This window comes from Psittacula echo (genome assembly GCF_963264785.1).
Source record: "Psittacula echo genome assembly, chromosome: 3".
Lineage (NCBI taxonomy): Eukaryota > Metazoa > Chordata > Aves > Psittaciformes > Psittacidae > Psittacula > Psittacula echo.
The window spans coordinates 36,772,537-36,790,993 of record NC_137736.1 but is presented as its reverse complement, the minus strand read 5'-3'; the positions used below and the strand labels follow the sequence as shown (position 1 = coordinate 36,790,993).

General features: G+C 40.4%; 1 protein-coding gene across 1 annotated transcript in view; it reads right to left on the bottom strand.

Annotated features, from left to right (window-relative positions):
* LOC308218713 (amine oxidase [flavin-containing] B-like) overlaps positions 1–18,457 on the bottom strand; it is a 58,909-nt gene that overhangs the window by 14,165 nt on the left and 26,287 nt on the right. Inside the window, exons 3-6 of the mRNA XM_080613063.1 lie at positions 17,794–17,931; positions 3,911–4,015; positions 3,064–3,155; positions 207–348 (exon numbers count right to left, since the gene is read on the bottom strand). Coding sequence (XP_080469189.1) covers positions 207–348; positions 3,064–3,155; positions 3,911–4,015; positions 17,794–17,931 — 477 coding nt within the window. The remainder of the gene's footprint in view (positions 1–206; positions 349–3,063; positions 3,156–3,910; positions 4,016–17,793; positions 17,932–18,457) is intronic.

The window sequence follows — 18,457 nt, the reverse complement described above, 5'->3', positions numbered from 1 at the left end:
CCAATGACATTAGCAAAGGAACATCCTTCAACACTGGTTTTGCAAGATCCAGATTAACGTGCTAATTAATAGAACTAGTTGTCAGTGTGCTACTGGCTCACAATCATGGATTTCTCAGTTGGTCCTCTGAACTAAATTATTCAAGCAGAAGAATAAAGTTAAATCAGGGCCTGTCATGAGCCGCAGAATGTGATGGGTAACAGTACCTGTCCTCCATTGCTCGTTGAGAATATCCTTGTTGTCCCCCCACACTGCTTCACGTACCACAAAAACCAGAGGGCAGAGACCTCATGGGGCTCAGAAGTAACATCCACGTTCACAAACAGAGTTGCAAAACTCTTGGCAGCACTGCAGCAAAGATAATAAAGTATGTCAATTTAAAAACCCAAGAAGGGTGACAAGATTGCTCTCAAGTACTGTCTTTGGAACCTCTTCATGAAATCTTATGTTAGTTTATGCTACTAATGCAAAGTTAGATTCTCATTCTAGATTCAGGACTAAGGGAAGCAAGCCCTCCTGCCTTCACTGGACTCTAAAACTATCATGTCTTTCCATTGTTCCTGGGTTACATACAGGATTTGCAGCTCTGTTTGCACCTGCTCCATTCCTGTCCCTCAAACACACAGCATGGAGGTTATCCAACACTTGTCATAAAAAAAGCTAGAGATATTGTTTAAGCTAATTATCTAAACTCTCTGGATTAGTCAGCATTCCCTTACTGCCTGCCCCTCTGCTGTGCTCAGGGAGGGTGATGCAGCTGGAACACAAGGAAAGAAATGTAAATAGAAAGCCATAGTGAAGAAACAGTATATACATATTCATGCAAAAGTCTTGGCAACAAAAAGGAAAGGGATACTTTTGGTTCCTCAACTTAGCATTTTAAACAGTGGTCTGGTAGCCAGTGGCAATGAACAAGGAAGGGGAAAACTGGTCTGTGTCTCAAAAAAGTCCTCTAGTTTGTGTTTTCATAACAGCTTTTCTGAAAATTCCTGTATAAACCTGCACAAGATTTTGGGGTGCACCAAGAGAGGAGTTAATTAAGGCTTAGGGAAACATTCATCCTGTTAGAAGTAAATCCTTCCTCTGCCTCAACCTCAGGAGTTTAAAGGGACATGGAGAGGACCAGGAAATGCTCTGCTTAACTGCATTGTGATTGACAGGTACTGAGATTCTATAGTTATTTCATATGCAAGACATCAGGCAATCAGTAACTTCCCAAGCCAGTACAGAATCCAATTTCAGTTGCTTCTCTCTCTTTCAGTCTTTGAACTTCGACAAAAAAAAAAAAAAAAAAGTGAAAAGCATAGCTCAAACATACTATTTCAAACAGCTGTAGATCTACATAGAAGAAAGGCATATTCTGTTCTTTCTAAAAATGCAAAGTCCCACTGAAGCAAAAGGCTGACCCATTTTCTGAAATACAGGCGCATTCTGGTTTCATTCTTGACAGCCAGAAATAATACAGAAAATATTTATCAATTTTTGCCTGTATAAACATACTGTAAAATATGACCAACTTTGAAAGATATTTTGTCTAATGGAAGAATTAGTATACGTATTTATTAATATTTCATGAGCAGAAGCTATTAGATGGTGGTTAAATTCTCCTAGTTCCTGCCACATTCTCCCACTGCTTTTCAGCATTCCAGTTCTCCAGGTTCCCCTGGTACTCTACCTAGAAATGGCAGCATGATTTCAACCGAGAGCACTCGAGTATTTCCAGCATGCAACTGTGCAACTGTAGCTAAGAGCAAATCTGTATGGTCTGTTAGATGACAGACAGTAAGTAGAAGAAGATTATTCTTCCGGATCATTACCTTCCAGGGTGGGAAGTTTCTATGGCACGTTACCTACATCTTGAACACAGTGGGCAAATCAAGCTGAGATGCACATATAAAATCTGAAAAGCATCTTGGAATTGAGGGAGGCTGACAGTTATGCCAATATTCAGGTAAAATGTCAAGTCTTATTCCATCAGAGTTTGAAAGACATATGATTGTAGTCACATAAGCTATTGGATGTTGAACGACTACCGATGCGCAGCAGTTTGCTAACTTTTGTAGTTCCTTACCAAATCAGAGGGTCAGATGGCCAGCAGAACTGCCAGCAGATATTTCTACTTGGTTTTACTGAACATGAACTGTGATACAAACAAGAAAGGCTTTCTATATTCTTTCATGCAATTGTCACGCAAAGCAAAACAACCAGAAGATTCAAAGTTTTTGGATAAGAGCCTTCTGTCCATTAACAATAATCTTGTTGCTCTCTAGAGGCTGGCTAAAGCCATGAAAAAATGCCCCAGTCAATGACAGTGTCAGCTTGAGTGGGTGCTAGCAGGCTTTTGCACCAAGCTCATGAAGGCTCGGGGCAGCCTTAGCAATGCTAAGCTGTGTTATTTGCATTTGCAGTGCTTAGCAATTCTGAAGAGGTGGCTGCAGGAATTAACCTGCCCCACAGCAAGGCAGAATCAGTGGATTTTATTTCTTCAGTGCAAAGAAAACCAATCAAACTGTTGTTGAGTAGCAACTAAAGAAAAATTGCTTTGATGTATACATAAAAACAGGAAGCATTTTCAGTTTCCCTTGGTAGTATATAGTGCAGCAGCTAAACAATAGAATGATGGGTGTTAGAGTGATTTAGTGCTATTTCAAGACAAGTGTTATTTTTTACAGCACTTTGATAAGATAAACGTGTATTGCTCCATCAAAAGTTTGATTCAAAACCTACTGTAGCCAGGGCATTTTTTCTCTTAAAGGTTAAACATGCAGTAAGGAGAGGGAAAGTGCACATAACAGATGAAGGTACTACCTATCTCTTCAGAAGTAACCTTCCCCAAATACATTGTCCTTTTATCTTTATTTTAGTCTAAAAAGTTATGGAAATATAACAGAATCTACTGTATGCGCTGACAGCTGGTGTGATCCGTTACTACAAGATTTTCTCACCTGATTTCTTTAGAATAGCTGCATTCTAGTGACAGTTATATCTGTTTGCAAAGCAGTGATGTTTATTTGGAGCTGTAAGGTATATAAATACAAGCTCTTATATTTCATAGTTTCTTACCTTGTCCAGCAGATTTTATTTATGAAATCTTGCATAGTCATTTTGTCCCATTCTTCTGCATGTGGAGCCTTCCATGGGGCTTCACTGGGAATCTAAGGAGACATAAAAGAGTGTTCATCAGCAAATGAATGAGTGGTATGAGAAAGACAACAAACACAAAAAAATCTCATCTTTACATGGTAATTCATCTTATAAATTACTGTTGGTAACACAGCAAACAACAGAGGATGCTTTTAGGTTTTCTGTTGTTTGTTTGCTTAAGACATATATCTTTTTTTTTTTTTCTTTTTTTTTTTTTTTTTAAGATTGAAGAATAGAGAGTACTTTTAAGAGCTATGACTTTTGCCTAGAAAGGCAAAGTACAGTGCTGGAGAATATCTTATATCTCACTCATACACCAAGTAAGAGTAATCTCTTCCCAAGTCCTGTAGCTCAGTCAATGGAAAACTTACACTACTGATAACAAACTAAAATGGGGAAGTTGAACTTAAAGGTGGAGAAGGGCATACATTTGAGTTGTACAAGCCTCTTTCAATACCACTTAAGCAATCATCAGGCAAAGTGCTAAAAATCACATGCATAAACCCTAATGTTCATATATTCAGAAATATGAAGGTAAGATTGCATCAGCTTGACCTTCAAGAAGAGCTTGCCAAGATACCACTTATACACATGCACTGAACATCAGCAGGTACCAAAATACATGGTGTGATGCTGCTTTTGGCAGCACCAGGTTTGTTCAAGCTAGAGCAGCTTTGCCTATCTGCATTACAGTCCCATCTTCAATCTGCCCCTCCTGGAGGCAAAGCTGAGCTGAGACAGTCAGCTGCAATTCTTCATACCATACCTCCTTTCCCATTTCATCCATGGTCCTCCACAAGTTGTTGTAGTCCAGGTAGGCCAATGGATTCCACATAGGAGGGAATGGACCTTTAAAGGGGTAAGACTTACCCTACAAGATGAAAACCAAACAAAAACATCATAAAACCTAAATACAAGCATAATCATGGCTTCTGTGTGTGGGAAGCTGCACCAAGTGGTTAAGTGTTCACTGGAAAAAAAAGCACAAATTTAATCAACACATGTTAACAGCTAATGCCAGATTGTACAAGAGGAACTGAAACACAGGAGGCTCCTTCTGAATATCAGGAATCATTTTTTCACTGTGATGGTGACCAAGCACTGGCCCAGGAGCCTGTGGAGTTTTCATCCTTGAAGATATTCAAAAGCAGCCTGAACATGGTCCTGGACCACCTGCTAGCTCTAGGTGGCCCTGCTTGAGCAAGGTGGGTAGACAAGGTGATCTCCAGAGGTCCCGTCCAATCTCAGACATTTGGTTATCCTGTTATTCTGCATATGCAACTTGAGTGTGAGAGAAAATTGAATTATCATAGTTAATTGAATTATCATAGAATTCAGTCACTTGTGTGCAGAACTGATACTGCTTTGTATCTTTAAAGCTTTATATCGGGCATTTCTGGGAAATAAATCTAACACCCTTCAGTGAAATCGCTAAATTCAGACAAAAAAAAAAAAAAGGCAAAGAAAAAAACCAAATTAAGAGATGGAACAACACAGCTCAACTTAGATGAAAAATTGGCTGTTTGTTAATGAAAAACAGAAATATGTTACTTTTTTCTTTTTTGTCCTAGCTGTTGCTGAAAAACTGCTGTTAATTGTATTTAGTGTTTTGTTTCATTTTTTCCCCTTTCAAAATCAGACAAAAGCAGCTATGACAAGCTTTATTATACACTAAAATAATAGCTCAGAGACCTTCTGGAAAAAAATAGTTTTGGTCAACTTAAAAATCCCCAGGCCTACAGAAAATATAGCATTTACTACTAAAAAGTCATTATTACAATCCAACACCCCTGGCCATAAATTCCTGAGAGTGATAATTAGGCCAATACAAAGGTCCCCTATCTTCACTATTAGACATTCAGAAAGTCTAGCTTAACCAAGAGTGGAAGACAACAGGTAGTTTATAGTGATTTTTATTTACATGGAATTTCCTTGGCTGACTATATGAACGGCAGCATAACAGCTTTAAAAATTCAGAAAGAAATGCTCATTAGCATTACATGGTTACTCAGTTTTTCACAATTCATTCTGGACTCTGTAACGTAGATAAATAATAAAGGCCATATTGTTTGCTGCAGCTGATTTTCAGAACTTATGTATTTAAGCGGGGACTCCATCAGCATGAGCATGAATTGGTAGAAGCACTAACTTTTAATAAATATTTGATGTAGTCCTACACCAACTCACCACTAAAAAAATATTTACAGTGGCTTCAAAAGAAATACTGCATCAAGATTTAATATTTAGAACCAGGTAACAGCATCACTGTGTCCTGTTGAGAACTATCCAAAGACCACTTACACAAAGAAGCGACAGGCTAGCTTTGATTTAGCCTCTTTATTAATAATGTGAAAGAAGGGTCATTATTCAAATTTGCAGATGTTCACAAGCACCAGAAGAGACAGCAAAAGGGGAACTTGAAAGGCATCTTGAAAGACTTAAAACCTGGTCCAGAAATAACAAAATGAGATATAACCTTGGAAAATGCTGGCTAATAACTTTGAGGACTTCTAATTCAAATTATATGAAAATACTGCAATCAAGAAAACATCCCTGTAGATGGATATGAACTCAATGAGTTTGTTTCATCAGAAGCACTTGGTTCCAACATGGACATCTGAGTATTATATGCAACCTCTTAAACTGAAATTAATTTGAACTGGGGCACACCTTCATAGTCTGCTGCCAAAGGGCTATAAAAGAAGAGCAAAAGCTCTCAGACTCATTACTTTCCCACTGCAGGTAGTAACATCTGAACCATGCTGGTAATTACCTTTTAGGTTTTTTTAGGCACAATAAAATTCCATAACTATTATGGCAGAAAGAAGTATTACCATGTTTTCTTCTTAACACCGGAGACAGCCTTCACTAGTTTAAACACTGTGTAGGTATTCCAAAGACAGAGCATATCAGCTTGCTTTTAAGTACCTGGTATTTCCTAGATTTAGGTTTATGAAACATGCATACTGCTGTGCTCAAGAAAACCGGGGCAGCATCAGAATGGGTTATTCCAATTACTGATTTTGTTCCGAGCTTCCTGCTTATGCCAGAGGCAATCCTAACTGAGTTATCCCCTCTGAGTTAACTCATGTTCCACGAATTCCCCATGGTGCTTCCTCATGAGTACACTGCTAAAAGACACACAAACCACATCTTTGTTTTATTATTCTCCTATTTCACTGTGTTTGAACTGCTGAAAGGGAAATCTTGGGTATGTCTCTTGTGCAGAAATCTGGGGTGACAAGCCTCTTAAAGCACAAGAGAAAACTTCAACCAGGAAAAATGGAAAAAATCATCAAAGTCAGGGAATCTCCTGTGAAAATTACTTTGAAGAGCTCCTATGACACTACCTGATGCTTATTTCCTACACAAACAAAACTCCAACAGCTGTCAATCAGAATTTTGTTTGAGAAGAAACTGCAAGACTAGGCTCTACAAAGAAACAAAAATAGCAGCATCAAAGACTACACATAGCTCTTAGTTTCCCACAAACTGAAATACTTCAGTCAGAAATATTTCAGTCTCACAGAGGTGAGACCAGTCAGTCTCACCTCTGTGCCTGGCAAAATCTTGGAGCAGATTCTCCTGGAAGACATGCTAAAGCACATGAAAAATAACAAGGTGCTTGGTGACAGCCAGCATGGCTTCACTGAGGGGAAATCCTGCCTGACCAATTTGGTGGCCTTCTATGATGGGGCTACAAAACTGATGGACAGGGGCAGAGCAGTTGACGTCATCTACCTGGACTTGTGCAAAGCATTTGACACTGTCCCACATGACATTCTTGTCTCTAAATTGAAGAGACATCAATTTGATGGATGGACCACTCGGTGGATAAAGAACTGGCTGGATGGCCGCATGCAAAGATTTGTGGTCAATGGCTCAATGTCTGGCTGGAGACCAGTAACAAGTGGTGTCCCTCAGGGATCGGTGTTGGGACCGGTCTTGGTCAACATCTTTGTCGGTGAGACGGACAGTGGGATTGAGTGCGCCCTCAGCAAGTTTGCTGATGACACCAAGCTGTGCGGTTTGGTTGATACGCCGGAGGGAAGGGATGCCATCCAGAGGGACCTCGACACGCTTGTGAGGTGGGCTGATGCCAACCTTATGAAGTTTAACCATGCCAAGTGCAAGGTCCTACACCTGAGTCAGAGCAATCCCAGGCACTGCTACAGGTTGGGCAGAGAAGAGATTCAGAGCAGCCCTGCAGGGAAGGACTTGGGGGTGTTGGTCAATGAGAAAATGAACATGAGGCAGCAGTGTGCGCTCGCAGCTCAGAAAGCCAACTGTATCCTGGGCTGCATCAAAAGGAGCGTGACCAGCAGGTCGAAGGAGGTGATCCTGCCCCTCTACTCTGCTCTCGTGAGACCTCACTTGGAGTATTGTGTGCAGTTCTGGTGTCCTCAACATAAAAAGGACATGGAACTGTTGGAACAAGTCCAGAGGAGGGCTACAAGGATGATTAGGGACTGGAGCAAAGAGAGGCTGAGAAAGTTGGGGCTGTTCAGCCTGGAGAAGAGAAGGCTGCCTGGAGACCTCAGAGCAGCCTTCCAGTATCTGAAGGGGGCCTACAAGGATGCTGGGGAGGGACTCTTCATCAGGGACTGTAGTGAGAGGACAAGAGGTAACGGGTTCAAACTTAAACAGGGGAAGATTAGATTGGATATAAGGAAAAAAATTCTTTATTGTTAGGGTGGTGAGGCACTGCAATGGGTTGCCCAGGGAGGTTGTGAATGCTCCATCCCTGGCAGTGTTCAAGGCCAGGCTGGATGAGGCCTTGGGTGGCATGGTTTAGTGTGAGGTGTCCCTGCCCATGGCAGGGGGGTTGGAACTTGATGATCTTAAGGTCCTTTCCAACCCTAACTATTCTATGATTCTATGATTTCAGCTCTACTGAGGAATTTGCACTTTTGCAAACACAACAACCTTTGTGATATTTAGGCAAATTTGCCTATTTCTATCACTGAAGTACATGCTGAAGAACAGGATTCTCCTTGCCTCCTGGTGCTGTATCATCTCTAAAGAAAAACAAGACACAGATGAAAAATATGCCCTGAAATGCACAAAACATTTCCTTTTCAAATATTCAGATCAGAGCAGTATAAAACCAGGTATTATAACCCCACCTTCTGATCATCTAGCATATTTCAACACCAGTACTATAATGCTTGGAAGGATTTCTTAATTTTTTTATTTTTTCTAGGGCTTAGTGGGATTTAATATAGGCATATATTTTTATTAGAAACTGTTTCATGATGCCACTTGCAATGCCTCTAGAAGCAGAACACCAGCATCAGCAGTTGGAGGTCTACCTGCTGTTTCATGGGTCACTTGATGCTTACAAAGGCTGCTGCTGCAGTATGGGCTAAAGCATAATGAAGAAGCTGAAACTATAAGGAGGAAACTCATGTACCCCAGCTGTCTCAGGAATAAACAAACAGGGAAACGAGAAATCCAGACTTTGTCACAAATATTACAATTCCCAATAGATTTTCTCATCCATCTGCTTCACATCAACTGACATTTGGCTTAGTTACACTGGACCCATGCAATATAAGTGGTATAGAAATAAACTATCTGCATATATGAGCTCTGTCTCAGGTCAAATAGCTGACATAAGTGTGTTTTTACAGGGAGAAAAAAGCCCCACACCACGGTAACTTAATATTAGTAGCCCCTTGAATATCAACCCCAGCACTTCAGAGAGCACAGGGACTGGATGCCACATACCTCCTCCTGTGAGGGTGACAGTAAGTGAATGGCTAGGTCTGCCAGGAAACATCATCAGTATTTCAATGCACAGTGGGATCTCAGGATAAAGTCTGCTTTTACAGATACAAGACAACTTCATGGTGCCCTAAACATTATGTAGCCAGGCAGCACCTGAGTGGGATGCAATAATGGTGAACTGAAGCCCCTGGTGCCAATGATCCATGCATTTTTTATAGTGTGGTATAAACATCCTATAAATATAGTCAGCTTTCATTGGAAGAAACAAGATGGTGTGGTGCATTCTCTGCATCACTGAATGAGCACAGATATTCTCCTAGCTAAATCATCCGAACATTGGAGTAACTGATGCTAACTTCACCAAGATGTAACTCTGCATGTTAATTCACAGTTACACAGGTTTACAGGCACGTAGTGCCCTCTGCTGATTCACAGCTATGGTACATCACACACACCTTGTTCTCTCAACTAAAAATCCTAGTATTGTCATTATTTAAAGCACAGAAATGGTAAGACACAGAACTGTGAGAAGGAAAACGAGAAACAGACAACAGTTACAACACTTCAGGTTGTAACTCTGGTAACTCTGTACCTGTCTTTGATACTCAGTTTCTCATCTGCTGCCTTGTGGAAAACTACACTTTTGGTTTGATTTGAGGGGGGTAGTTTTTTTAATCCATAGCATCTAACAAAATATGGTTTTGGAACTAAGCCTTCTGTGTAATCACAAGTCTCAATAAAAGATGGCAATTAACTGTACCAAGCCAAGAGAGGTACATAAGCCTGCTTAGAAAACTGTAACAGTGTCGAGCTTCATTTAAGCTCCCTTCTTTGAGAAACTGTTCAGAAGCTCATACACTCAGCTGGTTACTCTACTGACAGATATCCTATAGGTAAAAAGATATGTAGGTTAGAAAATACAAATGCAGCACAAGAAAAATCTGGATAACTAATGGTGCAAAGCTACAATATTAAGACACAACAGAATATCCTCCAGATATCTTTCAATATTTGACGTGAGATCATCAGCTGTGAATGCGAGAGTGCTTTGTGGAATTTTGTCAGCAAAAGTAATTCTATTTTAAGTGTAGCAGAGACAGACACATACATCCTGAACAGGAAAGGAACTCATCAGGAATTATTTGTTTCTGCCATATTGCAGAAATAAAGTCCATCTTCACTCTGATGTATCAGTCATGCTATCCCTTGAATATGTGTCTTACCTCCCCCCCCCCAAAAAAAAAGGAAGAACGAGAAAACCAACAACACTGAAGTGATTTAGAAAGGGAAATTGAGGATCTGCTCTGAAATTAAAAGGGAATATAACTATTTGTTCTAATCAGCTAAGAAAATAGTTAACTAAATCTCCTTCCTACAAGAACAGGAAGTTTTTTTGTTTTGGTCACTAAAAAGCAGTCACATGTTTTATGAAGCACATATTTACAGACACTTTGTTTCTAAATACTCTTTGAAACTGGGCCTGCATGTGCTTTCAACACCTAAATTAAACCTGCCAACAAAGTGGATAAAAGCAGTAAGAAAACTTTTCAGTATTTCTAGAATTAGTCTTAAAACAAACCTTTTTCCCCTCTCAAACACGAATAAATAAATGAAATAAATGAAATGAAAACAGGAGAAAAGAGGAGTTTCATTTGGGAGAAAGCCATCAAATGAGCATCTGCCTATAGCATAACCAAGAAGACAGGGTACACAAGCTCTCTCAGAATTAAAACATTATATTTAAAGCAGAAGATAATGCTGGACTTACTTGCTTTGTTCCAGAGATACTCCAGGTTATTAAATTTCTTACCTAAAAAAAATCAAATCTTACATAAAACATTAGAGTTTTATACATACAGCTGCTCCTGTATGAAATACATATTTCTCTAATTCTCTTTTTCTGTGGACCTCAATTAGCTTCTCAAGGGAAACAATAACTGGTGCTTACAATCAGATGCAATTGGAGCTTTTCTCCCAGCAGCCTGAATTAAACAAGCTAGGTGGAAGCACTGCTCCTTTTCCTTATCTCCTAGAGAACAGACCCTGGGGTCTGGGAGAGTTAAGGCTGAGGAAGTTTCTTTTTGTTCAAATTTAATTAAGAAACACATGCTTTATTTCCAGTTCATTTTTCTTACTGCTTTCATTTTCATGCTACCATTAGGTCATAGCTGCCAGTCTACCAATCAATCTTCTTGATCAACAAACATCTTTTGCAAGACCTTGTTTTACAGTCCCCTTTGACAGAAATCACTTCACAGATTTACTGCACAAAATCTTGATTCCTTAAAGCTGCTGTAACACAAATACTATCCATCTTTTACTTTAAAAGTCCTAATTATGAATCTCCTGCTAGTAATTACTGCTAGGTGGCTGGCACAAAAAGGGAAAATAGCCCTTTATTTACAGGGCAGGTCCAACAACACTGAAACAAGACAAGCCTTTCCTGTACACCTACCAATAACTGCTCTTCATTTAAAATATGAAGGATATCCCTTGTGATAATCTGGAAGATGCTTTCACCAACCTTAGCCTATTCAATCCTCAGACTCACTTTTGAGGCTACCAGTGAGTGTGATAAATGATACAGCATCTTGTGACAGGAATGCCTACATCCTCATATCTAGAAAGAGTTAAAATAACATCAGTCTGCATTCCAAGAATGTCTTGTGAAACTACCAAGGCCTAGTAGCAACTTAAGCATCTTTTAATTTACTTAGCTTCCTAGACACCAAATGCCCAGCTTCTTAAAAATTCAGATGTATTCTTCTCAGCTCCCCAAGTGCTAGCTTACAAATTGTCAGCAAAAAGGGGAAAAAACAAAATATGTCATGCCATTTTGTCTTGCTTAAATCGATGGCAACCAAGAGTCTCACAGACTTTTCATTCTCTGACTGCACTCTAATTAAGATACACAAAGAAAAATGAAAGCATTTTAATCTAAGTCTTTCAAAAATCCATTTAAGCTGTTACGCTCTATACTACAGACTATGCCAGGAGATACTGCCCTTAGGTTTGCAGAGAAGCAGGTGAAAAGCTTAAATAAATCATATTGCGCATATATCACTGATATCACTGAAGAAATACCACTAAATTCTATAATTTTAGGTACAGCAGTCACTTATCCAGCTGCTAATTAAATCCCAATACAACATGACCATCACATTTTTAATTCATGAACAAGACCACAGCAAAGTGCATTTTAATAAGCACGGTAGTGCTGAAATGAATGACACCCAAGACGGCTGTAAATTTTTTTTTGTGCAGATCTGTTGTAGATCAGTAGGTAACCTGGCAAAATTAGTGCAGATTTGTGGACCTAGTTAAAAGTACTGCACATGTAAGACTTAACATTCACCTTCAGTGTTGTGCTGCAGGCAGGGTTCACACTAGCATTCTTCCCAGAGATGCCAATTGTATGTACTTGTATGAAAGCAGTGCTAAAATTGAAGCGGGCATGACAGGCATTCAGATACCTCTAGCCGGTGCTGCTGGGAGATGAATGAGTGTGAAGGAACTCCATCCTCCCACAGGGAACTTAATTGAGGTAATGAGGTACTGGCAAGTTGCTATCAAGAGCTTGTCTAGTGACTCGGGAGGGAATGCTTCATGTTTCACCCAGCATTTTAGCTTGGAAGACCTCCCCTGGATGTGCCAAGTGTGCCTTTTGGAGCTAAGGAAACTAGTAGGACTTATCTCAATTATAATCACATGAGAAATGTTTTGGATGCAACACTAAGAACATAGCTGGCTACCTAAGCCAGCTGCTAGCACTGTCTGCAGTCTGCACTAAGATAACACAGATTAAAAGGCATAAGTGTTTTTATCACTTTCTAGTAATGATGCTATAATCTGGTGAAATTCCAAGATGGATCATGGCATTATCCCATAGAAAGCTCTATTGGGAAAAACATCTGTAGAAAAATTATACGGAGCATTAATGGCAGTGGGGGGGATCACAATAGACTTATTACTATATTCTGAGAAACAGGCTTTGTTGGTCGAATGTAGCCAGGGAGGACTCTTGTTGCCAGTCCATGGTCCCAGGTTTTCACGCAAGCTCTCCATCAGCGAAAATGGGACAAGAGGATGTTTAGCTCTTTGCCCTGCACCACAGCAGGACAAAGAGTGGATCACCCTTCATGTATTTGAAGGAATCAAATTCTAAAAAGATGAGTTTGGCAAACCAGTCATACAAAGAAATGTTTGTTTACATAGATTTAGGGTAGCAGAGTAAACCAGTTCTGCAATTATCTTACTTAGCAAAAGAACCTGTGTTACATTTGATAACATTGGCAAGTTTGTGTTTTAAAAGGCAAGAACTTTCTGTGGCTATTGGAATGCACAAAAGTGAATTGCAATTTGAATTAACCAAAAAAAAAAAAAAAAAAAGGAAAAAGAAAAGTTGATAATTATACCCTCAAAATAATCTACCTGCTTTCATATTTCAAAACTTCTTTCCAGAGCCTATTGTGTGGCATAAGTAAAAATTACCTAGACTATGTTTAGACTAAATTATCTAGACTATACTTTGGCTTGTTTTTATGAGCGAAAAGCTGTCGTTTTGGTGAGGAAAGCAGACATCACCAGTCAAAATTTGAAATCTACCTATCTAAGGCAGGGTCCTGAATCCTCTCTTGAGTAGCTAAGGAAAAGTTACCTTATTTTAACGATTGTTTTACTTCTGCCTATCAGTCCAATGGAAATACTGGTATAAGATGCTGACTTCTCAGATAGTTCTGCTTTTGCTTCTTAAATCTGGAACGACAAACCTAACTTCAGTTATGCTACTGAAAAGCAATGGTGTTCAGACAGCAATTTGTCCAAATACTACTTGCAGAGCTATACTAATTTTCTCACTAAGGCTGATGAACCAGTATTTACACAAATGAGAAGAACATACTGATCTCCTTTCAAAGACCATGAAAAAGGCTGCTTAATAAGTGAAGGGAAATAAAAAACATGTGTAGGGTAAGAAATATAATTTTGAGTTTCTGTGAATATATCACACACAATATAAGTGAGACCAAAAATAATCTCAGAATAGAACCTGACATTAAAAAAGATTAAAGGGGGAAAAAAACCACACAACCCAATCAAGTGGGTAAAGCCTAATTAGCAGAGACCCACCCAGAGATCAGCAAAACGCATTCTTTTCATTTTGTAGTATAAAGAAGCTGCATATATTACTTGTATTAAAAAGCCTCTAAAATGAATTTAATTAACTATGAAAGGCTTGATTTTGCCTTTGGGTATATGCAAAAACAGCAGCCAATTTTACAAGATGCACTGTGATGCCTGCTTATGTAGCAAGAGAAGAATTAAAACCTTCAGATTTCACTGCCTCTGAGTTCAGAGAATTTTGTGGTCCAGAATTTAATTATATTTGGCCACAGTCACAAAGCTTGGGTCAGCATGTGAATTCAAACTCACACAGTGGCAACAGACCTTTGCCTATTTTAGAGACTGATTTGCAAGCTATGACTTGAGAGTACCACTTAGATTTCAGGGAGCACAAAAGAGCATTGTCAATTTGCATGTAAAGCACGGGCAAGCCCCATGGCTGAAAGTGAGATACCTGTAAGGAATGTATTACAAATACGTGAAATGCAAAAGGCAAAAGATTATTATGCTAAACTGGCCACACAACTATGCATATGTCTGCTACACAGTGCTCATGGTCCAATACTGTATTTTAACTTCGACTATATTGATTATTTTCCACAGTTGCATAAACACAGAAGAGAAAAGAAAAAGAAAAAAAAAAAAGAAAGCAAAAGTTTTAAAATTAATGCAATTAGGAAAGTCAAAGGAGATTCTACTGACTCTGGAATATATCCCTTCTTTACCGCCTGCTTGGTTACCAGGGAGTCCTGCTTTCACTCATCTCTCTGCTTCCTCTCTTCAGGAGCTCTCCTACAGACAGTCAGCCACATTGGGAGCCTGAGGCTACCAGCTCTGCCTGAATCCAACCTGCAGGCTCTTTGCATGCCTTGGGAGCACCTCAGCCAGCATCTCTCTCCTTGGAGACTTTCCACACTTGATTGGGAATGGCCCCAGGGAACATGATCTAACTGTGACGTAGACACTGCTCCACAACCAGGGTGGAGTAGGAACCTCCAAGGGTAACTTTTTCCATGTAAGGTGTAGTGCCAATCTCACACATGCCTGCCAGCACTCAGACCAATCCATTTGCCTGTATTGCTACGGATGCTCCATTCCTCTGGCGCATCTATGAGCATTTCTCAATAGGTCTTACCACAGGCACATGTGTGCTGGAGCAAGTCCAAGCCCCCAACCTTCCTCACAGCTACCCCAGGATCTCTTTCACAGATGCAGACATTAACCAAAGTAGCAAGCATCCAGTATCTCCAGGCTTGGATGGCCTGAATGCCTCCAGAAACAGAGTGGTTTCACCTACCTCTGGATTTCTGGATACAAGTCACATTACTGCATTCCCTGGACTTGTCCCCTAATGCCTTAGTGTTCCAGTTCAAGGTTCTTTATACATGCAACATACAGGCATTCCCCTCTCTTCCAGCCTGGGATATGACCCTGAATGCCAGCAAGTCCTATCAGTGCTGGGTAGAGAGGAAAGCTGAGAGCCTTGACTCCCACCAGCACTCACCATCCCCAGCTAAAATGTATCCACAGATGATGGAAAAAAGCCATGTGCAACCTCTGGCAACTCATTCAATAAGACACCTGTGGTCAAGGGAAGGACAGATTGCCCTTGGCAAGAGCCCAAACTCCTGTGCCATTCTCCATTTTCCTCACTGTAAATGCCTACTGCAAAACAAAACACTATTTCAACCAGCATAGTAATATCAGTATTTGCCCACAAGCTGGCTCCTAGAAATCCTAAAAGAAAGTGAGGTCTGGCTTACCAAACAAGCTGCATGCTTGACTGGCTGCTGAAAATGAGTCAGGCCTGCACATCAGCTTCACCTCTGGCTTCAGTGACTTCTGATAGCATTTTGGATTGCCCCATGCTAGGATAGTAAGGTTGTACTGAAAGCTGGTCACACTGACTGGCTGTGTCAATTGTCTTTTACCATTAGGGTTTTCCCCCATGGCATGACCTCCTGTTGCTACTGAGGAGACTCTGAAGGCTAAATAGTGTGAACAAGTAAAAAATCTGGCTTTGAGGGTGGTATCAAAGGTATACAAAACAGAACAGTATGGAGGTACCACCAGTTCTACCACAGCAGAAGTAATTGTGGACAGTCAGCACAGCAAACCACTTTGAGAACATCTTTTTCATAACAACTGAGGGGAAAAAATATCGGAAAACATATGACAGAACATCTTTTCTCTATTGCTATTTTTAAATCTGTCTACGTTTTCTTTAACCTTTGATCGTATTCTGTGATTCTGTGATCAAACAGTTACCGTCTGGCAAATATTTTGCCAGTCATTGCACAATGGCTTTTCACAAGCATATAATCATAGAATCATAGAACAGTTAGGGTTGGAAAGGACCTTGAGATCACCTAGTTCCAACCCCCCTGCCATGGGCAGGGACACCTCACACTAAACCATGCCACCCAAGGCTCTGTCCAACCTGGCCTTGAACGCCGCCAGGGATGGAGCATTCACAACTTCTCTGCGCAACCCATTCCAGTGCCTCACCAACCTCACAATAAAGAATTCCTTCCTTATATCCAATCTAAACTCTCCCTGTTTAAGTTTTAAACCGCTACCCCTTGTCCTCTCACTACAGTCCCTAATGAAAGAGTACCTCCCCAGCATCCTTGTAGGCCCCTTTCAGATAGTGGAAGCCTGCTATGAGGTCTCCATGCAGCCTTCTCTTCTCCAGGCTGAACAGCCCCAACTTTCTCAGCCTGTCTCCATACGGGAGGTGCTCCAGTCCCCTGACCATCCTCGTGGCCTTTCTCTGGACTTGTTCCAACAGTTCCACGTCCTTTTTATGTTGAGGACACCAGAACTGCACACAATACTCCAAGTGAGGTCTCATGAGAGCAGAGTAGAAGGAAATTCAATGTTAACTTCCTCAGGACTAACTTAGAAAGTTTCCCTTCTGAGGGAATGCAACACTGCTCTATATCAGAAAAGCAGAAAGGATACTCTTTTGGAGAAAGTACAGTACTAATACTGAGAATCTGTGGGCTTTTTAACAGCTCCACCATAGCTGTCCTGTTTCAGATCGTAAACAGATCATTTAGCTCTGCCTCCACAAGACTGCTTGCCTCCTGTAGCCTTTTGCAATTACTATCACAATACCTTTTCCTACTTTGCATGATGTTCCCCATCAGCAAAAACAGACTTAAACTCTCATGCTTCTTTCAGTAAGGATAGTACTTGTCACTGGTTTAGGAAGTCCATCCTGAGAAACTTTCAGCTTGATTAAAGACCCTTTTGGGACTTCTGAAAGGGACTTTCAGAAACCTCAGGCAGTATATTTGAGAGCTGACCTGTACAGAAGACTCCCAGTTGTACTGTTCATAAACAGTCAATATTTTTGAGAGCTTTTAAGTAAGAGCTCAGATCTGAACCAAGGCATCAGCAAACAGGATGTGTCTACAGGGTACACACATAGATGTGCATGCATATAGTAATCTGTATGAGTTCTTCATTACCAACATAGAGTCCTGGAATAGTTTGGGTTGGAAGGGACCTTCAAAGTTCATCTAGTCCAACCCCCCTGCAATAAGCAGAGACATCTTCACCTAGATCAGGTAGCCCAGAACCACATCCAACCTGTCCTTGAATGTCTCGAGGGATGGCGCATCTACCACTTCTCTGGGCAACCTGTACAAGTATTTTACCATCCTTATTGTAAAGAATTTTTTCAATACATACTTAAATATGTACACTCCACTGTAGCATGGATGAAAAGCAATGAGAAAGGAGATCACTACAAGTTGCCTGTTTTCAGCAGCATGCTTGACAGCATCTTACCTTGACATGATGTATCAGGTGCTCCACTTCATTCACTTTATATGTCTCTATTCCTAATTCTTTAGATAACCGCAGGAGACGATTCTGTGTTGGTCCCACATAAGCTCCTCCAAGGTCCACATATTTAACTTGCTTATTCTAGTTTATCACACACAACACACAAGAGGGAAAAAAAAAGGCGGGGGAAGGATTAGAAAAAAAAAAAAAAAAGATAAGCCCTTTGTAAATAGCACACAAGTTAAAAGAGCAATCCCAAGAAAGTCTTTAAATTAAACACTGCCAGAGCATTTTGGCAAGGTTCCTTTCCCCGTAGAAAACTTTAATCCTTTGGTAGAGTTCTGGTGTGGCAATAACTGAGAATCTTGGATAAAGATCATAACCATCTTAGTTGGCCTGATGTTACATTACAGCCTTAACAAAAATGATAGAAAAGAGTCTGACAGGCAGAGAAAGAAGAAGAAGATCAGAGAAATTTGTGCAGTTCCTACTCAGGCATCACAGCAACAACTAGTTCAAAACAGACTGTACTAGGAAGTAGCACAGGTAAGATATTCCAATGAGCAGAGAGGAAGGGGGTCTCCCAGGTAGAGGTAGGGCAGAAAGTAAAGAAGTGAAGGAAGAAATGCTGGTACTAGTTCCCAGCCACCCTTGCCATTCCTCTAGC